This window comes from Athene noctua, chromosome Z, assembly GCF_965140245.1.
Source record: "Athene noctua chromosome Z, bAthNoc1.hap1.1, whole genome shotgun sequence".
Classification (NCBI taxonomy): Eukaryota; Metazoa; Chordata; class Aves; order Strigiformes; family Strigidae; genus Athene; species Athene noctua.
Genome location: NC_134077.1, coordinates 83,260,303 through 83,284,873, shown reverse-complemented (window position 1 = coordinate 83,284,873; position 24,571 = coordinate 83,260,303). Strand labels below are relative to the sequence as shown.

General features: G+C 40.2%; 2 protein-coding genes across 2 annotated transcripts; one reads left to right on the top strand and one right to left on the bottom strand.

The window, feature by feature from the left end:
* Positions 1–666: 666 nt before the first annotated feature.
* Positions 667–2,445, bottom strand: AK6 (adenylate kinase 6). Its single transcript, XM_074931857.1, has 5 exons — positions 2,359–2,445; positions 1,743–1,835; positions 1,362–1,420; positions 1,107–1,252; positions 667–962 (listed from the first exon to the last, which is right to left on the bottom strand). The coding sequence occupies exons 1-5, from the start codon at positions 2,384–2,386 to the stop codon at positions 773–775; spliced, it is 516 nt and encodes a 171-aa protein (XP_074787958.1). The 5' UTR covers positions 2,387–2,445; the 3' UTR covers positions 667–772.
* Positions 2,446–2,568: 123 nt separating this feature from the next.
* On the top strand, positions 2,569–20,770 carry RAD17 (RAD17 checkpoint clamp loader component). Its single transcript, XM_074932611.1, has 16 exons — positions 2,569–2,776; positions 4,175–4,453; positions 5,589–5,672; positions 6,373–6,529; positions 6,975–7,111; positions 8,255–8,307; positions 8,401–8,526; positions 8,612–8,681; positions 9,295–9,406; positions 11,613–11,807; positions 13,002–13,087; positions 13,666–13,812; positions 14,281–14,427; positions 16,057–16,177; positions 17,552–17,609; positions 19,937–20,770. Exons 1-16 carry the CDS (start codon positions 2,735–2,737, stop codon positions 20,202–20,204), a joined length of 2,082 nt encoding a protein of 693 aa, XP_074788712.1. The 5' UTR covers positions 2,569–2,734; the 3' UTR covers positions 20,205–20,770.
* Positions 20,771–24,571: the final 3,801 nt, after the last annotated feature.

Below are 24,571 nucleotides of genomic sequence, written 5' to 3'. Positions count from 1 at the left end.
TGCCAGTATTTTAAGTGTAACCATGTTCTGAATTGTTGCCAGTTTGTTATCCTGCCAAATTATATATTTCCTTGAGAAACTTACAGTGGTAAATATCTTCCATGTTTGGGATGGGTGATGGAGAATACAGAGAAAAAGGAGAGAGAAAACTTACTAATATTTCACACCAGTGCAGATAGAGTCAGTGTTACCTTACACCGTAATTCTTGTTCTGCATAATAATTTTAAAATATCTTACAAAGTCTCTTCCCTCCAAAATAAAGCACCCTGCTTAAACTATATCATACACCCCTCACTCAACATCAGCCTCCACACACTCACGAATACAGTCGAATATAGCAGGTTTTAGCTTAACAATTCAGGAACAGACTAACTCCTCAGAATGCTGTCTTACCCTTTAGAAACCTAAGCTCCTTAACTGCCATCAGGATTTTACAGGTTTCTTGGGGAGGGGGCAAAGGTTTGGTTATAATGGTAAGCTCAAAAAAATCCTGAATTATTGAACATAGTCCCTGCTGCTAAGGGCATCAGTGCCATTTTCATGCTTTCATTCACTGTTGAATTTTCACGTGTGTCAGTTCTCCTGTGTGCCTTTCCCAGAGCACTTCAGAGGCTGTTCCAAAGCCTTACAACTTGGCTATTCTGAACCTTCAGTCCTCAACCACATCAAATGACAATAAATTTAATTTTAATTTATCAGACAAGAATTTAAAATGTAATTTACTAAACCCTCCCAGGAAGAGATCCAACAGAGTTACTTTTTCACTAAATGTCAATTGTTGTCCTTCATCCATTGCTCAATCCATTGCATAATCTGATCCAAATTTCTCTCTAGGTCTTCTGGAGTGTTGCTGGGCAACTGGTGTACAATTTCCTCTCTATATGACAACATAGCTTCCTCATAAAGTGTCTGAAAAATTTCACACTGAATGTTGTCTTGCAGCTTTTTCCCTTTGTAGCCCCTAGAAAACAAGAACAATACTGATAGTTTTAATATGCAGACAACTATGAAGTATTCTATAGAAAATCGGCAATTTATACCCTAGAAAAATCTCCAATAAAGTCACACAACAGTACTTTACTCCTTATTTACTCCATTGACATACCTGCTTTCAAGTCTGTCATACAGAAATGAATTTTCTGTACGAAGTACAAATACTATATGAAACCACCGTTCAGGGAAAAAATCACAGCCATGATAATCGACAATAACTCCACCCTCACTCATTTTATCTTCTAGTTCATCAATTACCTACAGAAAAAAAAAAACCCAAACAAAAAACCAAAACAGAAACAAGCAAGTTATTTGAGATTACATAAAGTCAAAATACAAAACTGGCAGGTTTTGAAGCTGGACTTACCCTGTCTTCATCCAGAATTGGACAATCATATTCCTCATCAAAACCTTCATATAATTCTCCTGCAACAAGAATAATTTGTGGAAGCTTGTGAAGTAACAGCAGTTATTTAAAATTATTTATAGTTCTGTTTATTTCAGGAGGATGCAAACCAAAGACAGTGTTCAGCACAAGAAACACTTTGTTTACAAATCCATATAAGTTTGTTATTTATTACTTAATACAAAGTATACTACTGTTACATAAATGCTTTTTAGATTCATGGTACCAAAAGTACTTCTATCAAAGCAAATAAGCTGCCTTTTAATATATAATATATGCACTACAAGCATACAGTTATACAAAACAGAAATAATGATGGCCTACTTTGTTATTATGGCCTACCTTCCTTTGCCATGTCACCCACATTAATATAGGTCATCTCTGTTCTTGACGCAAGTTCTTTTCCGAGCGTGGTTTTCCCAACACCTGGAGTACCTACAGACAAAACCCCATATGAAATGGGAAGAGAAAAGCATGCAAGTCCTCTTCAAATAACTTTCTAAGCAGTCGAAAAGGGTTTTGCCAGTCAACGTTAGCAAGTTTGTGTAAGAAAAAGGGAGTAAAAAGCTCTACGATGAGGAAAAAAAAAAAAAAAAAGCCATGTCTAGGTATTAAAAAAACCCCCAACCTACTTAAAAAACGTTCATTTTGTGAACGTTCTTTCTAATCGGGATGATGCAAACGTAAACCTTGCTTCAATTAACATCCCTAACTAATATGGAAAGGCCTCAAGTTTTCACGCAGAGCAGCCTGGCACTGCCTCCACAAGGGCCTCACACCCCAAGTCACCTCAGGCTGCGAACTGGGCCTGCGGGGAGAAGCCCCAGCCCCGGGCACCGCCGCGCTCCCCGCCCGCACCCCCGGCAGCCCCGCCGCAGCCGAACGGCCCAGACACCGCCGGCGTCCTCCCACTCCGAGCCAGCCCTGGGCCCAGCCCGCCGCTACCACCGCCCCGCACCAGTGAGCAAGATGTTGGGCCGCTTCATGCTGCCGCTCCGCGCCGCCGGCGGCGGCCGCTGGTCGCCTAGGAGACACGTGCGCGGGGGCCTCCACTTCCGCCGTCGCACGCCGATGGCGTCACTCACCTTTCCCGCTGGGCCGGCGGGAGGGCAGGCAGGCAATCAGGCGCACCGCGGGCAGCTAAGAGCCGCAGCAGGAGAAGGGCCTCTGGGATCTGGGCAGTGCGGTGTGAGGGGGCTCGGCCCGGCGGGGCTCGGCCCACGCGGTCCTGCGGCCGTCTCAGCCCCTCCGGGTGCTGCCTCGTCACCGGCCGCTCCGGGATCGGGGTTCTTCCCTCAAGCCCGACGGTCGCAGCGGACCTGCCCGGGCTGAGGATGTCCGGAAGCTCCTCGGGAAGGCAGGCGGCGCCGCCGGAGGTAGGCCGCGGAGCGGGGGGGGAGAGGGGGCTCGGGGGCTGCTCCGCCTGCCGGGGCGAGCTGCAGCCGAAAGTCTGCCCTGAGGAAGGTTTCTGCAGTTTCCGAGGAGTCCGGCAACTCTGATTAGCGATTAGCGGTATTTTCTGGCCCGACAATTATTCCTTGGTCTTGTTGGCAGTTTCTCTTCAGTGCGGTTTGGGTTTGGTTTTGGGTTTTGTTTGTTTGTTTGTTTTTTGTTTTTCTTTTGTTTGTTTGTGTTTTGTTTTTGTTTTTGTTTTTTTTTTTTTTTAATATGTGTAAGACATTTCTTTTCTTACTGGCGCAGTGTGTAAAAAGGAAACCCTCTCACTACGGTCGTGTCAGGCTTGCTGTTAAATATGCAAATTCAACTAAAAATAGCTATTGTCAGAATAACGTTAGAACTAAACCGTACAGAGACAAATCATCTTTCCCAATCGCTAATGCCACTTACTCTCAGACGATGTTTTGTCTGGTAATGGTCTGTTGCGTTAATTTATAAGCCATGTAAACTGTAGAGTATTCACAGACCTTTTTGGAGATGACATGTCTATTCTGTTATGCCCGTTTTAACAGAAGCGTGTTTCAGCATACAGCCTGTTATCATTCCTATGCTAAAAGTTTATCGTGTGGGTGTTAGCAGAGCAGAGTGTGTGACCGCTGTGATATTATTTTGGGACCACAGGTAGTCTGAAAAGCGGCTCTGGGATGTGAGTTTGTACACCTGACCTAGCAAGGTATTTCTCAAATCCAAAATTAAATATTTGTACTGTTAGCACTATCAGTGTCAGACAAACTTCTGATACATGTGACAGTTTGATTCTAGATCAGTCCAAGCTTTCTTACGTGATAGGCAAGTAATAATACCTGATTTTATTGTGCTGCCTAAATAATTTTTCTCTATTGCCTATTTCTAACTTTTAAAACACAATGATTGCACTGTAAATGTTCAAAAAAAAAAAAAAAGCCACATACTGAAACTATACAGAGACAACATGAACTTAACCTTAGTGTAACAATGCTATAAATAAGCTTATGCTATTTTTTCATTCTTGTATCTATTTTAATTTTACCTCTTTGGTTTGAATGTGTGTGTTCAAGTTTTCAACTTGTTCTGATTTGCCAGTTTGCTACAAAATATCACAGCGTGTAAGGTGTCGCTTATTTCTAATGCTGAAGAAACTTGTGATTGACACATTCAAAAAATGCCCATGTTTGTTGCTATGTAGTAGTATGACTTTAAACTGTAATTAAATTCTTTACATCTGTGAGAGATTCTTACATACATTTGATAAAAATCTCCAATTTACTAGAGACAACTGTACCCAGTTAAGGGGAGGAGAGTGCTACATTAATAGTAAAATGTTTGTATTTTACCAGGTAGCAGATTGGTTGGCACATTCATTTGATGACTTCTTTGGAAACACAGATATTTCTTCTAGTGCCGTTCCTGTGAAGCCACTAGAAGGCAACTCTGGAAGAAACCAGCAGCGGAAGAAGAAAGACCTGTCTTCTGTGCCAGAAAGTAGCAAAACCAAAGTTCTGCCCAGAAAAAGAGCAAAGTCGTCTTCAGTAGATCTGCCTTGTAACAAGTCCAGACAGGACGGGAGCCAGTCTCAAGATGAGCCATGGGTAGATAGATACAGACCTGAAACTCAGGTGTGAGAGTTATTCTAAGTGCTAATGTAGTAGTGACATTATAGTGTAACATTGTGGTGTAACATGTTGTGCTTCTGTTCTGTAATCTGTATCGGTCAGGTTCTAAGTATATTCTATTTTATTAGGGCAGTGAACTACTAGTTTGATTTGTTTACTGCCTGTGGGTAAGATTTTAATGAGCTATTTCTCTATATGAGATGTAATTTTTCCTCAAGCTTCCCGAGGAGATGAAGCTACCAACGAGATGTTGTTTGCTGTCCATCCACTCCTAAACTGAATCTCAGCCCTATCTGACAGCTCCAAGTACTAGTAAAATCCACAGCTAAAGAGAGAGAGAGTGAGTTAGTGCACTCATTATGGAAAAGATAACAGAAATTATTTTGCATGTTATAGAGAGCAATTAGCTCTGTTAGCATGTTCAGACTACTTTGACTAATTGCAGTTTGTGCTCTCTCTTACTTGCTTGATGCATCTTAGGTGTGACTTTGTGAGGGGTGTGGTGTTGTGGTACCCTAGCGCTTCTAGGAGAAAGGACTCAGATCTGTAGTAAACCTGTCTTTACTGGTTCTGCTCACGGAGCAGCTTTTTTGCAGTGTGTTTTAAAGGTATCAGCATGTATGTTAACTATCCATTTGTTAGCTTTGAGTGCTGGATGATGTAGGTAAGTTAGTGTAATACTTGTATTTTATATTTAAATATTTAATAGCTCCTCTCTGGAGAGGAATTGAGTTAAAAGGCTGCAAGATGAGTAAGATGCATGAGATTTGCAGAAGTTCCAAAAACCTATGTAGTATTAGAGTTAGTAGAACCTAAAAAGCACCAGCTCCAGCAATAGCTGTATAGCATACTGACACAAACAGGCTAGATGGTAATGTTGTTACTTTAGGAATAATAAATAATTCATTATTTCATAGCTGCAAGCAATAGAAAATTGGTTTTTGGAGGAAATAAATTGAAATTATTATCCTTAACTGTTGCACTTACTTCTACTTAGCGTAACATAGGTAACGGGAATATACACATGCATGTCTGTTAATATTTTAGTCAGCATATTTCTGTTCTTTAATCTCATCATTATGGTCTTAGAAATTAAGAGTTGTATATATACATTTCATATATTTTCATCTTCTTTTAGAGTGACCTTGCTGTGCAAAAGAAGAAAATTGAAGAAGTTGAAACCTGGTTAAAAATACACATATTTCAGAGACAGCCAAAGCAGGTAATCTTGCTAAAATTAGCAGCTAGTGATATAAAACTGTACAAACGAGCTGGATTCAATTTTATTTTCATTTCAGAGAAAAACTATAACTTAGAGGTAGTGATTATGTATCTATTGCATTATAAGAAATCTGTTAAGAACACAGATTAGAGCTTGTACGTTTGTTTTGGGCTAATGCTGCTAAGATTCTGGTTTTGCTCAGAAACGTTATTTTCTAGCATCCAGTCAGTTTATACCTCTTCAGTGTGTGCTTGTAGCTACATTTTGTCTCCCACAGATTAATTTTAAATATCTTGGAAAATTTCCAGTTGCACTGACTTAATGTAACAGCGCGTTTTTAACTTCTTGATTGATAAGAGACATTCTTAGACATATGTGTAATTTACCAGTCTTGCCTAGTGTTCTTCAGACCCCATTATCCAGTTCGGTATCTATTATGCTGGTAGGCTACATGCTGTGCAGCTAACTAAATGGATACATTAAAAACTGAGAGCAGGGCTTTCAGAGTTCTGGTTTAGCTCTTTCTATCTGAATACTCAACAGGTAAAGCAATAACACAAAACTTAACTTAATTTTTATTGCAAAACCAGAATCATTACCAGAGCAACTAGAAGAAATTCAACCAGTATTAATTTTCAGCCAACTTTCAGTCTGTCTTTATGATGTTTGTGATTTTTTTTTTTTTTTTTCCTTGTGACAGGCTGGCTCTGTTTTACTACTGACTGGTCCTGCTGGTTGTGGAAAGACTGTGACTCTACAAATTTTAGCAAAAGATCTTGGTGTTCAGGTGCAAGAATGGACCAATCCAGTATCTTTAGACTTCACAAAAGAAGAGTTAAGGAATATATTTGGCCATGGTAATTTTTTTTCCCTTCCACTTACTTTTGTGATTTATGTATTTTGTATTTTTCATTCTTTTGTGTTTGTCAGATATGAAGTCAGATCCACATCCTTGTAAGTCAGATCCTAAGTGTTTAATAAGAATCTTTCTTTTGCTTTTATCTGAGAAGGGACTTAGGTTTTTTTACAGTTCAAGTCAATATAGAGAGCTGTGTAATAGCCTGGATATCATTTGAGCCAGTTAAATAAAAATAGGTTAGTCTCTCTTCATCTGGGTCCTCAACTGAATTCTACCCTTTAAAAGTTCTTTTGTATTTGTCATGTGTTTGCCAAAGGGCTTGGCTGCTGGTGTTTGATGGCTACTGTCAGAAAATAGCATGGGTGGGTATTAGTTTTTGGGGGTATTTATATTATACTTGGTATCATATAGGATACATATTTTTAATTAGTTTTCTTTTGCAGACTCAAATTTTCATACGTTTCCGAGTCAGGCCCAAGCAGCTCTCTTTCAAGATTTTCTGTTAAGAGCAAATAAGTATAACAAACTTCAGATGCTTGGGGAGTCCTCAGAAAATGATAAAAAGATTATTCTTATTGAAGTAAGTGAAAACTTGTGAAATCTTGTTTTGAAAACAATACCTTTTATTATAATATTGACGTGCTAGCTTCAGCTGGTGGATTAGTGTTGCCAGAAGTTAGTCTGCTTTACTGCAGATGAATTCTTTATTACTTTTTTGAGTCTCTACAACAGTCTAGAACCAAGTTCTACCTGTAGTTAAACTATATAAGATAATAGGCAGAAACTGGAGACTGGATTGCGTACAGAAATAAGTAATTGAGTATTGAGAAGTAGATCAAAACAATATTGAAAAGTCATACTTATGTTTCTTTGTGATTAGCTTTCTAGAAACAGTTATGTGTATAAACAGGAGGAGTGGGGGAAACACCCCCCCCCCCCACTATTCCTGTTGCTTACGGATGCACGAGAGCGTAGAAGGTACGTGAGAATCACACAGAAAGCATTTGAAATTTAGCATTCCCTGGTCTTAAGCGGGGAGTGTTACTTAGGGCAGAGATGTGAACTCTGAAGGTTTGTGAGCCATACTGGAAGGTACAGGAGAAGACTTTATTTTTGCTTATTTAGGAATATGTTTCGATAGCATTTTCTTTACAAGGTTTTTATTTTTTCTGAGAGGAATTTATGAATTATGGTAGTCAAATTGTCTCTAAACTTTCAAGAAAGAGAATGGATGAGACAAAAATTCTAGCTGAATAATGTGATGCACTGTAGAATTTAGGAAGCGCAGTCTACGGTGACTTTTCTTCATAAAGGAGTCACTTTCTTGTGTAGGTTCTCTCATATCTCAAGTAGTGTATCCTGCCATCTTCCTCAATGGAGCTGCTGCCTTGAGTGTTTATTCTCTGAGTAAAACTCTGTATAGCAGGCAGTGTAATCACCCAAGGCTGTTTCTTAGGAAACAAGGACAGAAAGGAAATGTTTCTTTTTAGATGATTGTTTTCCATAATGAAAGCAAGAAATACTGTGTGTTGTGGTTTTTTAATCTTTGTCTTTTTTTATCTTTATCTTCGTTGTTTTCTGTGTTAGACACATTCAAATTTAGTCGAAAGCAAGCTAACTAGAAAGAAAAATGTGTAGCAGCATAGTGTGCCATAACAGTCAGTCTGTGGGAAAGAATATTTACATCTGAATGTAATGATGGCCGTTCATTTGTTTTGAACAGGACATACCTAACCAATTCTATCGAGAGCCTAGCAGTCTACATGAAATTCTCAGGTCGGTCGCAGCTAAGTTTATAATGATTAGCTTTAGCCACTTGCAGTAAACTAGAGTTTGATTCTTATTATGCTTGCTTCTTTTTCAATTTAGGAAATTTGTTCGTAGAAGTAGATGTCCCCTTATATTTATAATATCTGATAACTTCAGTGGAGACAGCAACCAGAGGTTACTGTTCCCAACGGAAATTCTGGAAGAGTTGTGTATATCCAATATTAGGTAAGATCTTTTATCTCATTAAAACTTGATTGAAATAAATGAGAAGTCAGAAACTAATTAATTTTTTTTAAATGAAATTCAACAGTTTCAAGCCTGTTGCACCAACAAATATGATGAAAGTTCTTAATCGAATAGCTACAACAGAAGCTATTACGGTAAGTTGTCAAAACTATTAACTTCTGTGCAGTGCTAGGACCAAAAGATTTCAGACTTTTATGTCTGAATTACGTTACTTATATTTGTTACTGTATTTGTTTGATCTTTGACAGCAGAGCCCCACATGCCCCCAAAAAAGCACCAATCCCCCTGACAGAAAAACAAGGGACAGATGGAAAGGGGTCTTGTTTTTAATTCCACTTGATTGTTCGTCTGAGTCTTCAAAGTTACTTCTGAAAATTGTTCTACCTCTTGCAGAAACTATATATATATATGAAACAAGTGATAGGAATAGAAGTAGTTTTCATTGTATCCAGCAAGGCCAGAAGAGGTCATGAACCTAAATCCTGTAGTATTCCTAAACTGTTTTGATTACAACCAAGTCCAAGTGACACCTCATAAAGAATTATGTGCATTATTCTCTTTAATATTGCTATATAAAATGTGGCAAAGTGTTTAAATGTTTTAAAGTTAGCAGTATTACATGGTTTTGAGCACATGGTGGATGGTCATGCAGTGTGTTTCAGAGGTGGGTTCCTACAGCCAGAATAATATTCAAATACTCCTTTTCCTAGTTTTTCTTGTTACTTTGAATGTTGCTTTTCCTTGTAGAATAGAGACAAGAATTATACTCTTGATAGAACTTCTCTGGAGTTGCTTTGCAGAGGTTGTTCAGGTGACATAAGAAGTGCAATAAACAGTCTTCAGTTTTCTTCTATGAAAGGTAAATACATATGATTTTGTTAAGTCAATGACATTTTGACCATTTCTGCCTTAAAGGTATTCACACACAGCTGGGTGAGCTGTGCAAAAACATTTTTGACATGCTACCCTGGAGCAGGAATAAAAGGCATAAAGGTGTGGGTTTGGTTGTTTTAGTGCTGAAAATGTTTCATTTCGAGACTGTTGTAGTCTTTAAAGTGAGTAATATCTGCTATCTATGTGTTGAGGTAATTTAATGGACTGCTGTCTTTTCTTCTTGATATCTTTGCTATTGGTCTGTATTTACTGTTCAAAGCTTTTATGAGCAACCTTAATTTGGAAGGGGTGTCTTAACTGTTCTTATACTTCTTCATGTCCTTATCTCTACCCTTAAAGCATTTCTGAAAGAGTCCATTATCTCTGTGTACAGAATTTATGTAATGACTGATTTTTGCTTTGGAGTTCCTATGACTGTAGGTAAATTGAAAAGCTGTGAGGTGGCATGACCTGCTACGAAGTTACTGAGTGTATTATAGAATAACTTTGAAGTTCGGTGTTTTAGTAGTCATCAAAGTACTTGGTTGGACAATGCTCCAATCAGACTTAGTTCATGATTATTTTAAATGTTTCAACATTGAAAGAAAACAGGAGACTTACCGTCATATCTTTTATAAGCACTGGGAATCACTAACTGTTAAGATTAACAATTATTAGAAATAAGGAACTGAATTCAACAGTTGTCTTCTGCTGTATGTTGTAAAGCTAGCAATGATGTTGCTGCTTTTACTCATTTTCTCTTCCATCCACCTTGCAAATAGAAAATGTGCTCATGAGTACAGGATTAAATGCAGTTCAAGTCCTTGTTGTAAGGAGTTTTAGAATTTATTGACATTAATTTAGCTGTGTTAAATTACATGAGGGAAAGAGTAAAGTTTCTAAGTTTTAACTTGCAAACGTGGAAACTAAATTCTTCCGATGTTGTCTTCTAGTATACAAAGTTTGTATTGTTCTGTATTAATGAGAAAAATAAATTCCTCTCAGTAAAGCCATTTTGATGATAAAGCCATTAAGTTAATAAATAGTAGGTTAGTGATACTGGAGGTTTGCAGTAGCTCATTAAGTAGCTTCTACATACTCTAGAAAATCTAAATAGTATTAAAATGACCAGTTTGTGTAATTTTTAATAAATTACCTTGGAACAGTAAAAACATGAAAGTTATAAATGGGACTTGTGAGAACACAAAGACATATGGCATGACAGCTGCTGTACATGACATCTCAGCATCATGTACTCAAGTCATGCTACACTGAATATTCTCTTGCTTTTTCTGTAACAGATTGAGAAGAGCCTCTATCATGTTGAGCAGAAATTTTTTAGTTGTTTAGGTATTTCAGTTAGGTAAATGATAGCCAGTGATATTTTGTAAATTTTAGAGACACCTCGCCTCCTTGTTGATCTCCTGAGAATTCAGTATTAGTTTTGCGTGTATATTTTCTTTCTTCACTTGTGTATATGTGTAACCACAAGTGATACATTCACTTTCTAGGAGTATTAATGGTAATTGTGGGAGAAAAGAAGGATAATTATTTAAAGGATAAGTTCTCATAGCTCGATAAGGAATGTTCACCTGTCACTAAATCAAATTGTGGATGAAAATTTTTGAGTTCTAAATTGGAGTAGAAGGAGAGTTTTATTCCTTGGAGCTCAAAACATCATGGAAATTTGTAGGCTGTTGGAAGAATCACCTAAACGAAAGGATTCCTTTGCTGCCTCATATTTCAGTGAGGGTATTATACAGATAATGCAAATAGAAGATAAATTGGTAAGTGAACAGAAGGTAACTGAAATATAATTTAAATATATTTGCACTTGTACTTTATAAATAAGAAATTTTTAAGAAAAGCAACTCGAGGATGCATCAGAACTAGAATGAATAAGCAAGAATGGTAGCTTTTTTAAAGACAGATATTTATTATCCAAAAAAGTACTTTGCAGCTCAGCTGTAGGTTCAGGTAGAGAAGTGGAATGAAGCATGCTAGTTTAGGTGTCTGGGTCGTCTTCCTAATAAATGAGTTTTCTGTTAGTGCCTCTATTTATATAATCTTTTCTGTTAGTTTGGTTTTTTTTTTAATTATTATTCATTTATTTAGAACATTAGCAGTAGCAATAGAAAACTTTCTTGGATTCACATACTGTATCCTGATTGTAGTTTTGCTTTTATTGATAGACTGCTCATTGGAGAAGGAGTTTTGGTCAAGGAAGAAAAGGATCTCCAGACTAAAACATGAAGCAGTTGCAGTATCAAAAGTAGGAAGGAAAAGTAAATCTGATACTTCAGAAGACCAGGAGATACAAGCTATTGGTGGCAAAGATGCTTCCATCTTTCTTTTCCATGCTCTGGGGAAAATAATTTATTGCAAAAGTAAGAAAACTTTGATTTATTCTTCCTTTCAATGGGCAAAGCATGTCAGTTTCTGATAGCTAGATTTGCTTAAGTAAGGCTTGGAGTGACCTCTAATTCGCATGTTTGGTCATCAATAACAGTATTAAAAGAGGAATAAAAGTTTGTTGTAACTGAGATTGCAGCTGTCTATATCTATTAGGTAAATAAATGTTTCATTTAAGATGTATTACATGTATGTATTAAAATTACACAGCTCTAGTTGCATTAGATTCATGTGCTGTCATGCACACACAGCTCAGTAGATATCCAGCACATTTGTTGTTCTGTACAAAAGCAATACTGCTTTTCTGCAGAATAATACATTGTTTTATGGTTATGTTCTATATTCATCTGTATTCCTAAAGGTTACAAAACATCCCTGCAGCCTCATAGCTACGGCTTCCCTTATTTGTGTATCTGCTGTCTTTTCCTCCCTATTTTCTATCTTAACTCTGTGTTTCCCTTTAACAGACATACGTGCTCTCTCCTTTCTGACTTGAAAATCTTATCCACTTCTGTTGTACCCCATCTCCCTTTCCATCTCTCCAAATAACTTCCACCTTACTGCTACTGAAAGTTCTACTTTTTAGTCACTGAGATTCTGTAAATATACAGAAGCCATCTGCTCCCTGTGTGTGGATACAGTACTGGTTTTTTTTACATTTAAAACCTGTGATTCATAAGCATTTGGTACTTATTAAACTAGTAGCGTCTGCACTCAGCTAAATCAGGAGCCATAATGCCATTTGCTGTACGTGTTTTGGTAATAATTCACAATATCAGTTTCAAAATGATCTGGGAAGAAATGGTGAGATGAGGGAATATGAAAAAAATTAAATCTGTTACATGAAATATAATGTAATTTATTACATGTTATTGACTATGCAATATTGACTATATAATCAAGTACTTATGCCTGCATCAAGATTTTTCTGGAAACTGGAAATGGTATAATCTAGTTGCTGGTAGAGTTGACAGTTGCTAAAAAGAATGCTCATATATACAGAAACTACTGTTCATGCAGTTACCCATCTCTGTTCTTGCTTCTGTCTATTTTTTATTCTAATTTTGAAAATTTGATCTGAAATGTGTGTATTCTGGCTTTTTTTGATTATGTGCAGAAATGTAACGTCTCTCATACTAAAAGACTAAAAATTGTAAAATCCTTTGTAGGAGAACCAGTGTCAGAATCAGAATTTCCTCAGCTGCCTGCTCACTTATCAGAATACCGTCGAGACACCTTGCTTATTCAGCCTGAGGTACATCTGCAATAACTATTAGATTCCAATTTGGTTTGAAAAAATCAAACCCAAACAAACTCTGAAGTGATTGATGCAAATTCTCAAGAACAGTGGTTTTGTCACTGCTCTTAATATATGTGTATTCAGTCTGTCTGAGTTACAGAACAATTTGGAAAGAACCTTGGAGGCAACTTCAATGGTAGATTAGGTTCCCAGGCTCTTGATCTGTCGAGTTTTCAACATTTCCAGGGGTAGAAATTCTCTCACCTCACTGATGGACTTCTGGTGGAAGGTGGACTTTCCCTTGCTGCAGCCTGGGATTGTTACCTCTGATCCTTCTGCTGTGTTGTTGCCAAGAAGAGTCAAGGGTTCACCTTTCTGTTACCACTCATTAAGAGAGTTAAGACAGCAATGACTTCTGCCTCCTCAATTCCCACCATTAGCCTTCTCTGGGAGCAAACCAACCTCCCTTTTGTATATAAGCATCACTTTGTAGATTGTGTGCCAGCTCCCTAACCATCTAAATGTACCATAACTTTTATAGGATGTTTTTCCTTATACACTGTGTAAAACTAGAGCTTTTTTTTTCCTAATAGGCTATTGTGGAAAAATCACATATGTCTGGAAGCATGTTTAATTTATACCTTCATCAGAACTACGTAGACTTTTTTTCTGATATAGATGATGTAGTAAGAGCCAGTGAATATTTGAGCACTGCGGATGTCCTTTGTAGTAATTGGAGTGTAAGTGTCATCTTTTTATGCACACCTACTTTTTTTTTTAATACTGTGACACTGAGCTTCTAGACTTTTCTCTAACTGTTTGTGAATGTTTACTTCAAACTTATTTGAGTGTAACAGTGAATTGTTAATGAATGCTAAAGTGCATCACCTGTAGAAGAGATGCAGGTACAACTTTTTGTCTGGCTTCTGTTAGTATTTTGTTATAGTGGGTTATAGTGTTTGTAAAATATTTACAAAATATTTTAAAATAAGACATATTTACGCTAAAAATGTATTTGAGTCTGTATGCGATGTCCATTGAGTAATTGAGCTATCTTTTCCATTCAGCCACTTTCAGTAAAAGTTTCACAGTGATCTAAATATATTCTGGGCATGTCATGTCACTGCGATTACGAAGCGTGCTTTACTTGAAATGAGACACACTGTACAGAGTCCTTGAGTTCACATAATCATCAATTTCTCTCTTAGACACGGCTTGTGATGGAAAAATACAGTGCATCTGTGGCTACCCGAGGAGTGATACATTCAAATAGGTCCAGAGCCTTTGCCCACCACCAAGGAGGGATGGGGTTCCGGCCTTTACATAAACCCCAGTGGTTCTTTATCAATAAAAAGGTAAATTCTTGACTTTTAGGGTGGGTTTGTTTTTTTTTTTTTTTTGTAAGGTATGACAGTTGAGTAGTATAGATGACACCAAGTGTAGTGCAGTTGATTTGCTGGAGGGAAGGGATGTGCCATCCAGAGGGACCTGGATATACTGGAGAGGTGGGCCTGTGTGAACCTCATGTTGTTCAACAAGGCCAAGTGCAAGGTCCTGCACATGGGTCGGGGCAATCCCAAGCACAGATACAGGCTGGGGGATGAGTGGATGGAGAGCGGCCCTGAGGAGAAGGACTTGGGGGTGTTGGTTGATGAGAAGCTCAACATGAGCCAGCAATGTGTGCTCACAGCCCAGAAAGCCAACCGTGTGCTGGGCTGCACCCAGAGCAGGGTGGGCAGCAGGGCGGGGGGGGGATTCTCCCCCTGTATTCTGCTATTGTGAGACCCCCCTGCAGTGCTGGGTCCAGCTCTGGGGGCACCAATAGCAGAAGGACACGGATCTGCTTGAGTGGGTCCAGAGGAGACCACGAAGATGCTCAGGGGGCTGGAGCACCCCCTGTGAGGACAGGCTGGGAGAGTTGGGGGGTTCAGCTGGAGGAGAGAAGGCTCCAGGGAGACCTTAGAGCAGCCTCCCAGGAGTTAAAGGGGCTACAGGGAAGAAGGGGAGGGATTCTCTATCAGGGGATGAAGGGATAGTATGAGGGGCAACAGTTTTAAGCTGAAAGAGGGCAGATTTAGGTTAGATGTAAGGTAGAAGTTCTTTATTGTGAGGGTGGTGAGGCCCTGGCACAGGTTTCCCAGAGCAGCTGTGGCTGCCCCCTCCCTGGAAGGGTTCAAGGCCAGGTTGGACGGGGCTTTGGGCAACCTGGGCTGGTGGAAGGTGTCCCTGCCCGGGGCAGGTGGGTTGGAACCGGCTGATCTTTAAGGTCCTTTTCAACACAAACCCTTCTATTGATTCTGTGATTTTGTCACAGTGCTAAATTTGTCAAATATCCTACTTTGGTACTTCTAAAAGCACTTCTAAAAAGCATTTGCTTGAATAGTTACATTTGTATTATTCTGTTAATGAAAAAATAAATTGGAGTTCTCTGACAAAATCCCATTCCCGTGTTCAAGTTATTATACTGCTGGGAGAGTCTTAAATTAATGGAGACACAATTAGTGTTGGAATATTATAAAGTGTTCCTAAAACTAAGTTTAAATTTTTGTGCAGTTTAAATCACATTAAACTGTTGTGTAAATTGAACAAATTACTGGAATTATGTTTTATGTGTTTATCAGAAATAGGTTGTTCGTGAGATACCAAAGCTCTTGGCAGTTTTTAGTGTTTGAACTAACACTTCTCTTGCTGTATCTGTCAGAAAATATTGGTCTGGATAGGTGGGGAAATCTGTAATCAAGGGATAAATATTTTCTGGAAATCTTAATGCCCAGCAAAAGACAAAAATGAAGGAATTTTACCATTTTTATGATCTGTATATGTTAACTCTGATTATCTTTTTTTCTGGTCTAATTTTTTAGCAACTTGTGTATAGTCATCCAGCAGGCAAAAAGGAAGTCTGCCTTTTTTGGTACAGAATATCTACATTAATAAGGATTTACCAGGTTTTTTACTTATGTTTCTATTTCCTCCAATTCTTACAGTATCAAGAAAATTGTCTTGCTGCAAAATCTCTCTTTTCAAGCTTCTGTTTACCACCCGAGTGTCTTCAGACAGAGCTATTGCCTTATCTTGCTATGTTAGCAAATCCAATGAGAAACCAGGGTAAGATGGGTGTAACTCCTGATTGTGGACTCTTTTTTTTTTTTTTTGCATACTGAAACATTTTGTAACCCAACACGTCAGTACTATCTGTGGTTTTGCCTCAGTAAAAAAAGTACTTTTGATAAATGCATATAGCCGATATTAAAATATTTATAGTAACAGCCAAAATTAAAGCGGTCCTGTTAGGTTTGAAGCAACATGAAGAACTTTTTAAAAACTTACGTAACTGAAAGAATTAAAATTTAAATATAAAATTTCCAATATGGTTGGAACTAGGTGATCTTTAAGGAACTCAAACCATTCTAAGATTCTATGAAGTATCTCTCTTGGCAGAAGTGGGGCGTATGTGATGCTTTATAAATGTGTAAGATGGTCCTCATGTTGGAGTATTGGAAATAATTTCTGCTTTTTTTTTTTATGCATGAATTTCTGGTATCTGTGTACTCAATTTCATCATGATGCTCTCTCACTCTCTTAAGGTCCTTGCATAGTCTTTCTGCCTGCCCATGTCTTTACTAGCTTGTCTAACTGTGTGGCATGGGCAAACTTGCTCGTTTCACTCTTCACCCCCTTTTATCACAAGGTTATGTTAAAGAGTTTACTGGATAGGTCAGGTCCTAGCACGGATTGCTGCAGAACTTATTGGCAACTTATTTCCACTGCAAGAGTTAACTATTACCTCATACCCCTCTCCCCACTTCCTATTCATTAATTATTTACCAAAATTCATTAGTGAAGTTGTTCTCTTAGGCTTAGAACTCTCTTAAATTTACCAGAGGATTTGGTGAGAAGACTTGGAAACCTAGTAGCCAATATTAACTAGATATTTGTTGCTTATTGATTCCAGTAACATCAACGACTTAAAAGGCTTTAAAAGGCCTTTCCCAGATAAAGTAAACAAAATCCAAGTTTGCAGTGGATTAAAAAAAATGTGTAACCTGAGATAATCCAATAGCACACAGGTCATGCAGAAAAATTTACTTGGTGTAGTACATAATCCAAAAATTATTGTTTAGACAGCTGGGTCACATGCTGTGTTAATTACTTCTAATAAAAGGTATCATGTCTTAACTAAGGCCTTGACATCAAGATGAATTTATTTTGTAGGCTATGGAATAATAACTACATCATAAATACACAGTTGATGAGTATTGACATTTTTTTAATATGTAGGCCATCTGTAAATATGGTGAAGTAAGCAGTTTGAGAAAACCAACAAACATAGACACTAATGCAGTGTTTTGGTATCTAAAATAATTGCAAATATATATAGGAACATTTGACTAAACTTATGAATTATTTATTTTCCAGTATGTTTAATTGTATGTGCATTATGATCTACCTAATATGATACTGGTGATTCTTTGTTCTTAGCTCAGATTGCTTTTATCCAAGACATTGGGAGGCTGCCACTGAAAAGACATTTTGGAAGGTAAACTTGACTTCTGTATTTAGTCTGTAAGACTTTCTTAATATATTGAGGAAAGAACCCTTTCATAGAGAAACATCTTCGGTGTACATCTATGATGTGACATTTTCCCTCATTTGCAGCATGGTAATTTTGTATTTTGCCTTTTAAAACTCTTTCCAGTTCAAATCTATTTTTCATTACAATGTCAGTAGCAACATTTTTCTATAGTCTTGCTTTTAATCCTGGTTTAACTTTCTTTTCTATTGTATCAGATATTAGCTCTGTCCTAGACATGTTTATATTTCTCCAGTGCATGATCCGACTAAAATATTTTTTTACAATCAAAAACATTTATATGAGAATAAAACTGAATTGATGCAAAGAGTATAGTGCAGTTTGCCTATTGTTTGTCAACATTAATCTGGAAGTTTGGTAAAACAGTCTGTTCACATGCATGTTAGTTAGAGGTATAAGAATGTATAATGGGAAATCATTCTTATTTCCTTTGAAGCATTTGTATATCTGTGGAACTACAAAATATTTTAATGAGTGCTTCCTCTGAAATTAGCTAGCAGCACTGGGTATTATTTTGTGGAATTTTTGCCTATTGGACTACTTACAGTAAACCTTTGTTTAGAATCCATGTTTTTAATAAAAATACCTACTGAAGTTCCTCTGTTTTAGGCGTTAAATATTGAAAAAATACTTTTTATTTCAACTGTGAGACTGTAGTGCCCTACTTACAGATTATGTAGTGCTCATGGGGTGATGTGGCATGATGTTATATTTTTGACTCTAGTGAGCCTTCTGAATTAGAGGCATCACTTATACTAGTAGATTCTCAGTTACATGTCGATACCTTTGATAGCTCTGAAATTTAGAAAAAGTTTTAGTTGTGGTGGTCTGTTTCTAATAAAGGATCAAGATCACAGCTGGAATGAGACTAACTCTTTTCTCTTAACAAAGAGAGAGAGTTTGTTAGGGCATCTGACAGAGCTTCTCATTTATTCCTGTGGTTTTTGCTGTCTGACTTCAAATTACAGGCCAGTATTTCATAGTTAAAGACTGTATTACCCAAGAACCACCCTGTTCCCCAACTTTTGTATTAAAAGCCATTTTGGTTGCTAGTCAGGAAGAAAGGGAAGTGTCTCTAATGTCTTTGCAGTCTCCCTTGTCTAAATGTTTGTAACTATAAATCAATTGCAGACTTTGTTATGCCATTAATTTTGTCTGCAGCATACCTTTAAATATTGATAAATGTTTTGTATCTACACTAATAACTAAGTTTGGTGTGTGTCACTTAGTTTTATTTGAGAGGTAACTTTTCTTCTGAAAACACTGTAATCCTTTTTCATTTGTTCACTGTTTTGGAAAGGAAACAGAGAGAAACATAGGTATTTTAGTAAGCATTTGCTTCCTTCAGGAATCCTAATTGAAAATTAATTTGTTTATTAATCGGTCCTTAAAATAACTTATGTGCAGGTGTTTCAATGGAAATAAGAATATTGTATTTATTTTCATTATATTTATTATTGGAATGGTACTACAGTAAGAAAACTGCTATTGAGGAGAGTGCATAGTATTTGATCAGCTGGAATTGGTGTCAGGATGAGTTTTTGTCAGTAACTAAGTGTTTATTATTCCCAGGCAAAGTGGGAAAATATTAAAGGAACATTGGTGACATGCTGATGTAGAGATGCTTGAAAGATTGAGAAGTCCAAATAATAAAAGAAATTACAAAATATAGAAAGATTTCCTTTCCACTTTTTTTTTTTTTTTTTAAAATTTTGACTGTTTCAGTTAAATTGCTTCCTGTCCTAAAGGATATTTGCTTTGCTTGGAAAGGGTCTAATGTACCATGGGCTGTTGTCAGTAACCGGACTGTTAGCAGTTCTGTGAGTGAGGGAAGCCCATCAAAACCTCTGTTACTGTAAGGAAGACACTTGAAGCAACAGTGGGTACTGGGACAGCTAAGGAGCATGACCATGATTTGGTATTTTGCTGTTGCTGTGGTTTGAGGCCAGGTAGGGCTGCCCTCTCCCTAAGAGGAGCTCCTGTCTTCTGTAGGCTGTCATGTAAGTGGTCGGTATTGAGTTCTGGGTACAATTATCTATACCTGGAAGACGAGCAGAGCTGTAAAAACATAATACCAAAGGTAGTGATGTAAGCACAGAATGTGTATAGTGTGAGTTAACTGGGGATTACTGCCAGCAAAGGAGAGAGCTGTTAAGTACCAGTGAAGAGGGGTGAGGGATGTGGTTCCCGGGCAGTCTTTTCTGTTGCAGCTTCTGTGTGAGACAGCAGATGCTTTCTCACGGTAACTTCCTGTCGCAATGGTAATTTTACAGGTTAAAGCTTGAAACACTTACTGATAAAGATCCTGGGATACCAGACTTATTCGTTAGCTCTGAGGAGGACTGTACCGATATGCATGCTATGGAGATGGCTGCACAGATGGAGAAAAATGGAACGAATAAGAATGAATTGGATGGATTCCCTCTCTCTCCGAGCCAGTGCAGTGGAAGTGAACTACCTGGCAGCCAGCCTCAGCCTGTTGCAGCTCAAGCAGTCATGGAGGAAGATGAATTAAAAATAGAGGAATATGATAGTGACTAGTACAACAAAATAATCAACCACTGACTTGCCTGAATAGATTAATATGTTGCAAAGGTCTTTGTTAAAGAGAGTATTGTCTGCACAAAAGGACTGCTTTAGCTACTTGTGGGCTAGGAGGCCAAATCTAAACGTGCTGTGTCAGCTTCCTCTTAACTTTGCAGGATCCCACCTGAGCTGAATTCTAAATTACAAGATATTCCCTGTCTCTCCTGAGCCATGATCTATATTGAGAAAAAGAGAATGAATGATGAAACTACTACTGAAAGTAGTTTGAAAGAGAATATACATCAGCAGTGCCACTCTTAAGTTATTTTTATTTTTTATACATTTAATTTAGTTTGTAATTGTACAGTGTGTTTCCTGAGTACACACTTGATAAGTTGAAGGTTTTATTAAATTTCATACCTTCAAAAAAATTGGTGATTGCAAGCTTGGCCCTTTTGAAAGAGGAGACTGAATTGTACATGTAAAATATCCCATACTGATGATGTAAATAAAACTACTGTATTAATACTGTTTTGTACTCTGCTACAGATTTTTATGTGTTTATAAATTGAACATATGTTGTACAACAGATTATTTTGGATTCCTTCTTGAAAGACATTTTCATAACTTATGGAGGGGAAGATACAACAATCAAGCATAAGTCCTTCTTAACGCTTCTTACCTAAATCCAGGCTGGGCAATGAGTGGATGGAGAGCAGCCCTGCGAAGAAAGACTTGGGGGTTCTAGTGGATGGAAAACTGACTGTGAGCCAGCAATGTGTGCTCACAGCCCAGAAAGCCAACCGTGTCCTGGGCTGCATCAAGGGAAGTGTGTCTAGCAGAGCGAGGGAGGGGATTCTCCCCCTGTACTCCACTCTTATGAGATTCCCCCCTGCAGTGCTGGGTCCAGCTCTGGGGGCACCAACAGCAGAAGGACACGGACCTGCTGGAGCGGGGCCAGAGGAGGCCACGGAGATGCTGGGGGGGCTGGAGCACCCCTGTGAGGACAGGCTGGGAGAGTTGGGGGGTTCAGCTGGAGGAGAGAAGGCTCCGGGGAGACCTTAGAGCGGCCTTCCAGTAGGGAAGGTGGGGTGACACTCTCTTTATCAGGGGGTGTAGGGATTGGACAAGGGGTAATGGGTTTTAAACTTGTGCAAGTTTAGCTCCTGCCGGGATCGGAGAGCACGTTGCCATTGCCCCTCCCCCACCCGCGGCCGGTCGGGCTGGAAGTTAGGCACAGACCCGGGCTAAAGTAACAAGGAATTTAATACAACAGAGTGATAGAACAATCTGAACAACAACAGTAACAGTGACAATAACAATGAACAGCAGTAACAGTGAACAAGACAAAAGATATACAGAGAAATACCGCTAAATGGTCAAGGAGCAAGCCCGCCGCGTGTATGGCAACCCCCAAAACCAGAAGCGAAAGTAAAAAAGCTCCACCCCTGGACCTGACGCCAGCATGGTATGAATAACCCGGCTGGAGATCCCTTCCCCCTCTCTCTCTGGTGGGAAGCTTAACCCTATCCTAGCTGAACCAGGACATAATCCACCCCTTTATTCTATACCATCTGCGTCATGTCCAGCTGCCATTTAGCGGTTAACAATAACAAAGTAATAATTTACACAGGCACAGCATAATTCACAGCATGTTCTCACCCAGAATCAAGTCCCCCTGTGGTACGCATCGGACCTCTCCATTGTCCTGCATCACCCACCAGGTACACCCAGGTCCTTGGGCAAAAGCAATCCCGTGGATGGGTTTGCCTTTACCTTTGCCTGACGCAGGACTAAACCAGACCATTTTTCCCAATATATTCCTCATGCGCACCACTGGGACTTTATCCCCATCTACAGCACATGGAGGTTTCGACTGAGCCGGGCCAGCTCGACTGGCAGATCCTCTTGTGTTGACTAGCCAGGTGGCCTTTGCTAGATGCGTGTCCCAGTCTCTGAAGGTCCCACCTCCCAGTGCTTTCAATGTGGTTTTTAACAGTCCATTGCAGCGCTCGATCTTCCCAGAGGCTGGTGCGTGGTAGGGGATATGGTAGACCCACTCGATGCCGTGTTCTTCTGCCCAGGCATTTATGAGGTTGTTTCGGAAGTGGGTCCCGTTGTCTGACTCAGTTCTCTCTGGGGTGCCGTGTCGCCACAGGACTTGGGTTTCAAGGCCCAGGATGGTGCTCCGGGCAGTGGCGTGGGGCGCTGGGTAAGCTTCCAGCCATCCAGTGGTTACTTCCACCATCGTGAGCACGTGGCGCTTCCTGTGGCGGGTCTGTGGCAGTGTGATGTCGTCGATCTGCCAGGCCTCTCCATATCTATATTTCAGCCATCGCTCTCCATTCCGCTGGGGCTTCACCCGCTTGGCATGTTTGATTGCAGCACACGTCTCACATCCGTGGATGATCTCTGCAGTGGTGTCAATGGTGAGGTCCACCCCTCGATCTCGAGCCCACCTGTATGTTGCATCCCTACCTTGGTGGCCCGAGGTCTCGTGGGCCCACCGGGCTATGAATAGTTCACCTTTGCACTGCCAGTCCAAGTCCACCTGAGCCACTCTGATCTTAGCAGCTTGGTCTGCCTGCTGGTTGTGTCGATGTTCATCAGTGGCCCGCCTCTTGGGTACATGGGCATCCACATGGCGCACCTTCACCGTTTTCCACATGGGCTGCAATGTCCTGCCATACTTCAGCAGCCCAGAGGGTTTTACCCTTACGTTGCCAGTTGTTCTGCTTCCATTGCTGCAGCCATTTCCACAGGGTATTTGCCACTGCCCACGAGTCGGTGTAGAGGTGGAGCCTCGGCCACTTTTCCCACTCAGCAATATCTGAAGCCAGCTGAACGGCTTTCACCTCTGCAAACTGGCTGGATTCACCCTGTCCCTCAGCAGCTTCAGTGACCCGTCGTGTGGGACTCCACACAGCAGCCTTCCACCGTCGATGTTTTCCCACAATACGACAAGACCCATCAGCGAACAGGGCAGATCGCTTCTCCTCATCCGGCAGCTCGTTATATGGTGGGGCCTCCTTAGCACGTGTCACCTCCTGTTCCGGTGACATCCCGGAATCTTTGCTCTCTGGCCAGTTCGTAATCACCTCTAGTATCTCTGGGCGGCTGGGGTTCCCTATTCGAGCCCGTTGTGTTATCAACACAACCCATTTACTCCACGTGGCATCGGTTGCATGATGCGTGGAGGAGGCCTTTCCTTTGAACATCCACCCCAGCACCGGCAGTCGGGGTGCCAGGAGGAGCTGTGTTTCAGTGCCGACCACTTCTGAGGCATCCCGAACTCCTTCGTACGCTGCCAGTATCTCCTTCTCAGTTGGTGTGTAATTAGCTTCGGAGCCTTTGTATCCCCGGCTCCAAAAGCCCAGAGGTCGGCCTCAGGTTTCCCCAGGTGCTCTCTGCCAGAGGCTCCAGGTAGGGCCATTCTCCCCGGCTGCGGTGTAGAGCATGTTCTTAACCTCCTGCCCTTCCCAGACTGGCCCGAGGGCTACTGCTTGGGCAATCTCCCGTTTAATCTGTTCAAAGGATTGTTGTTGCTCAGGGCCCCATTCAAAATCGTTCTTCTTGCGGGTTACGTGGTAGAGAGGGCTCACAATCAGGCTGTAGTTCGGGATGTGCATCCTCCAGAACCCCACAGCGCCCAGGAAAGACTGAGTCTCCTTCTTAGAGGTTGGTGGGGCCATGGCTGTGATCTTGTTTATCACCTCCACTGGGATGTGGCGACGCCCATCTTGCCATTTTATCCCTAGGAATTGAATTTCCCTTGCAGGCCCCTTGACTTTCTTTTGCTTAATGGCAAAGCCGGCCTTCAGGAGGATTTCAATGATCTTCTTCCCTTTCTCAAAGACCTCCTCGGCTGTGTCCCCCATTCAATGATGTCATCAATATACTGCAGGTGTTCTGGAGCCCCACCTTTCTCCAGTGCAGTATGGACCAGTCCATGGCAAATGGTGGAGCTGTGGTTCCACCCCTGGGGCAATCGACTCCAGGTGTACTGGATGCCTCTCCAAGTGAACGCAAACTGTGGCCTGCACTCTGGCGCTATCGGAATGGAGAAGAACGCGTTAGCAATATCAGTCGTGGCGTACCACTTGGCTGCCTTCGACTCCAGTTCATACTGGAGCTCCAGCATGTCCGGCACTGTAGCACTCATCACTGGCGTAACTTCATTCAGGCCACGGTAGTCCACAGTCAGCCTCCATTCGCCATTAGGCTTTCTCACTGGCCATACAGGGCTGTTGAAGGGTGAGTGAGTTTTGATGATCACCTTCTGGCTTTCTAGTTGGCGGATCAGCTGATGGATGGGGACCAGGAATCTTGGTTGGTGCGGTACTGCCGCTGGTGCACCGTCCTGGTAGCAATCGGCACTCGCT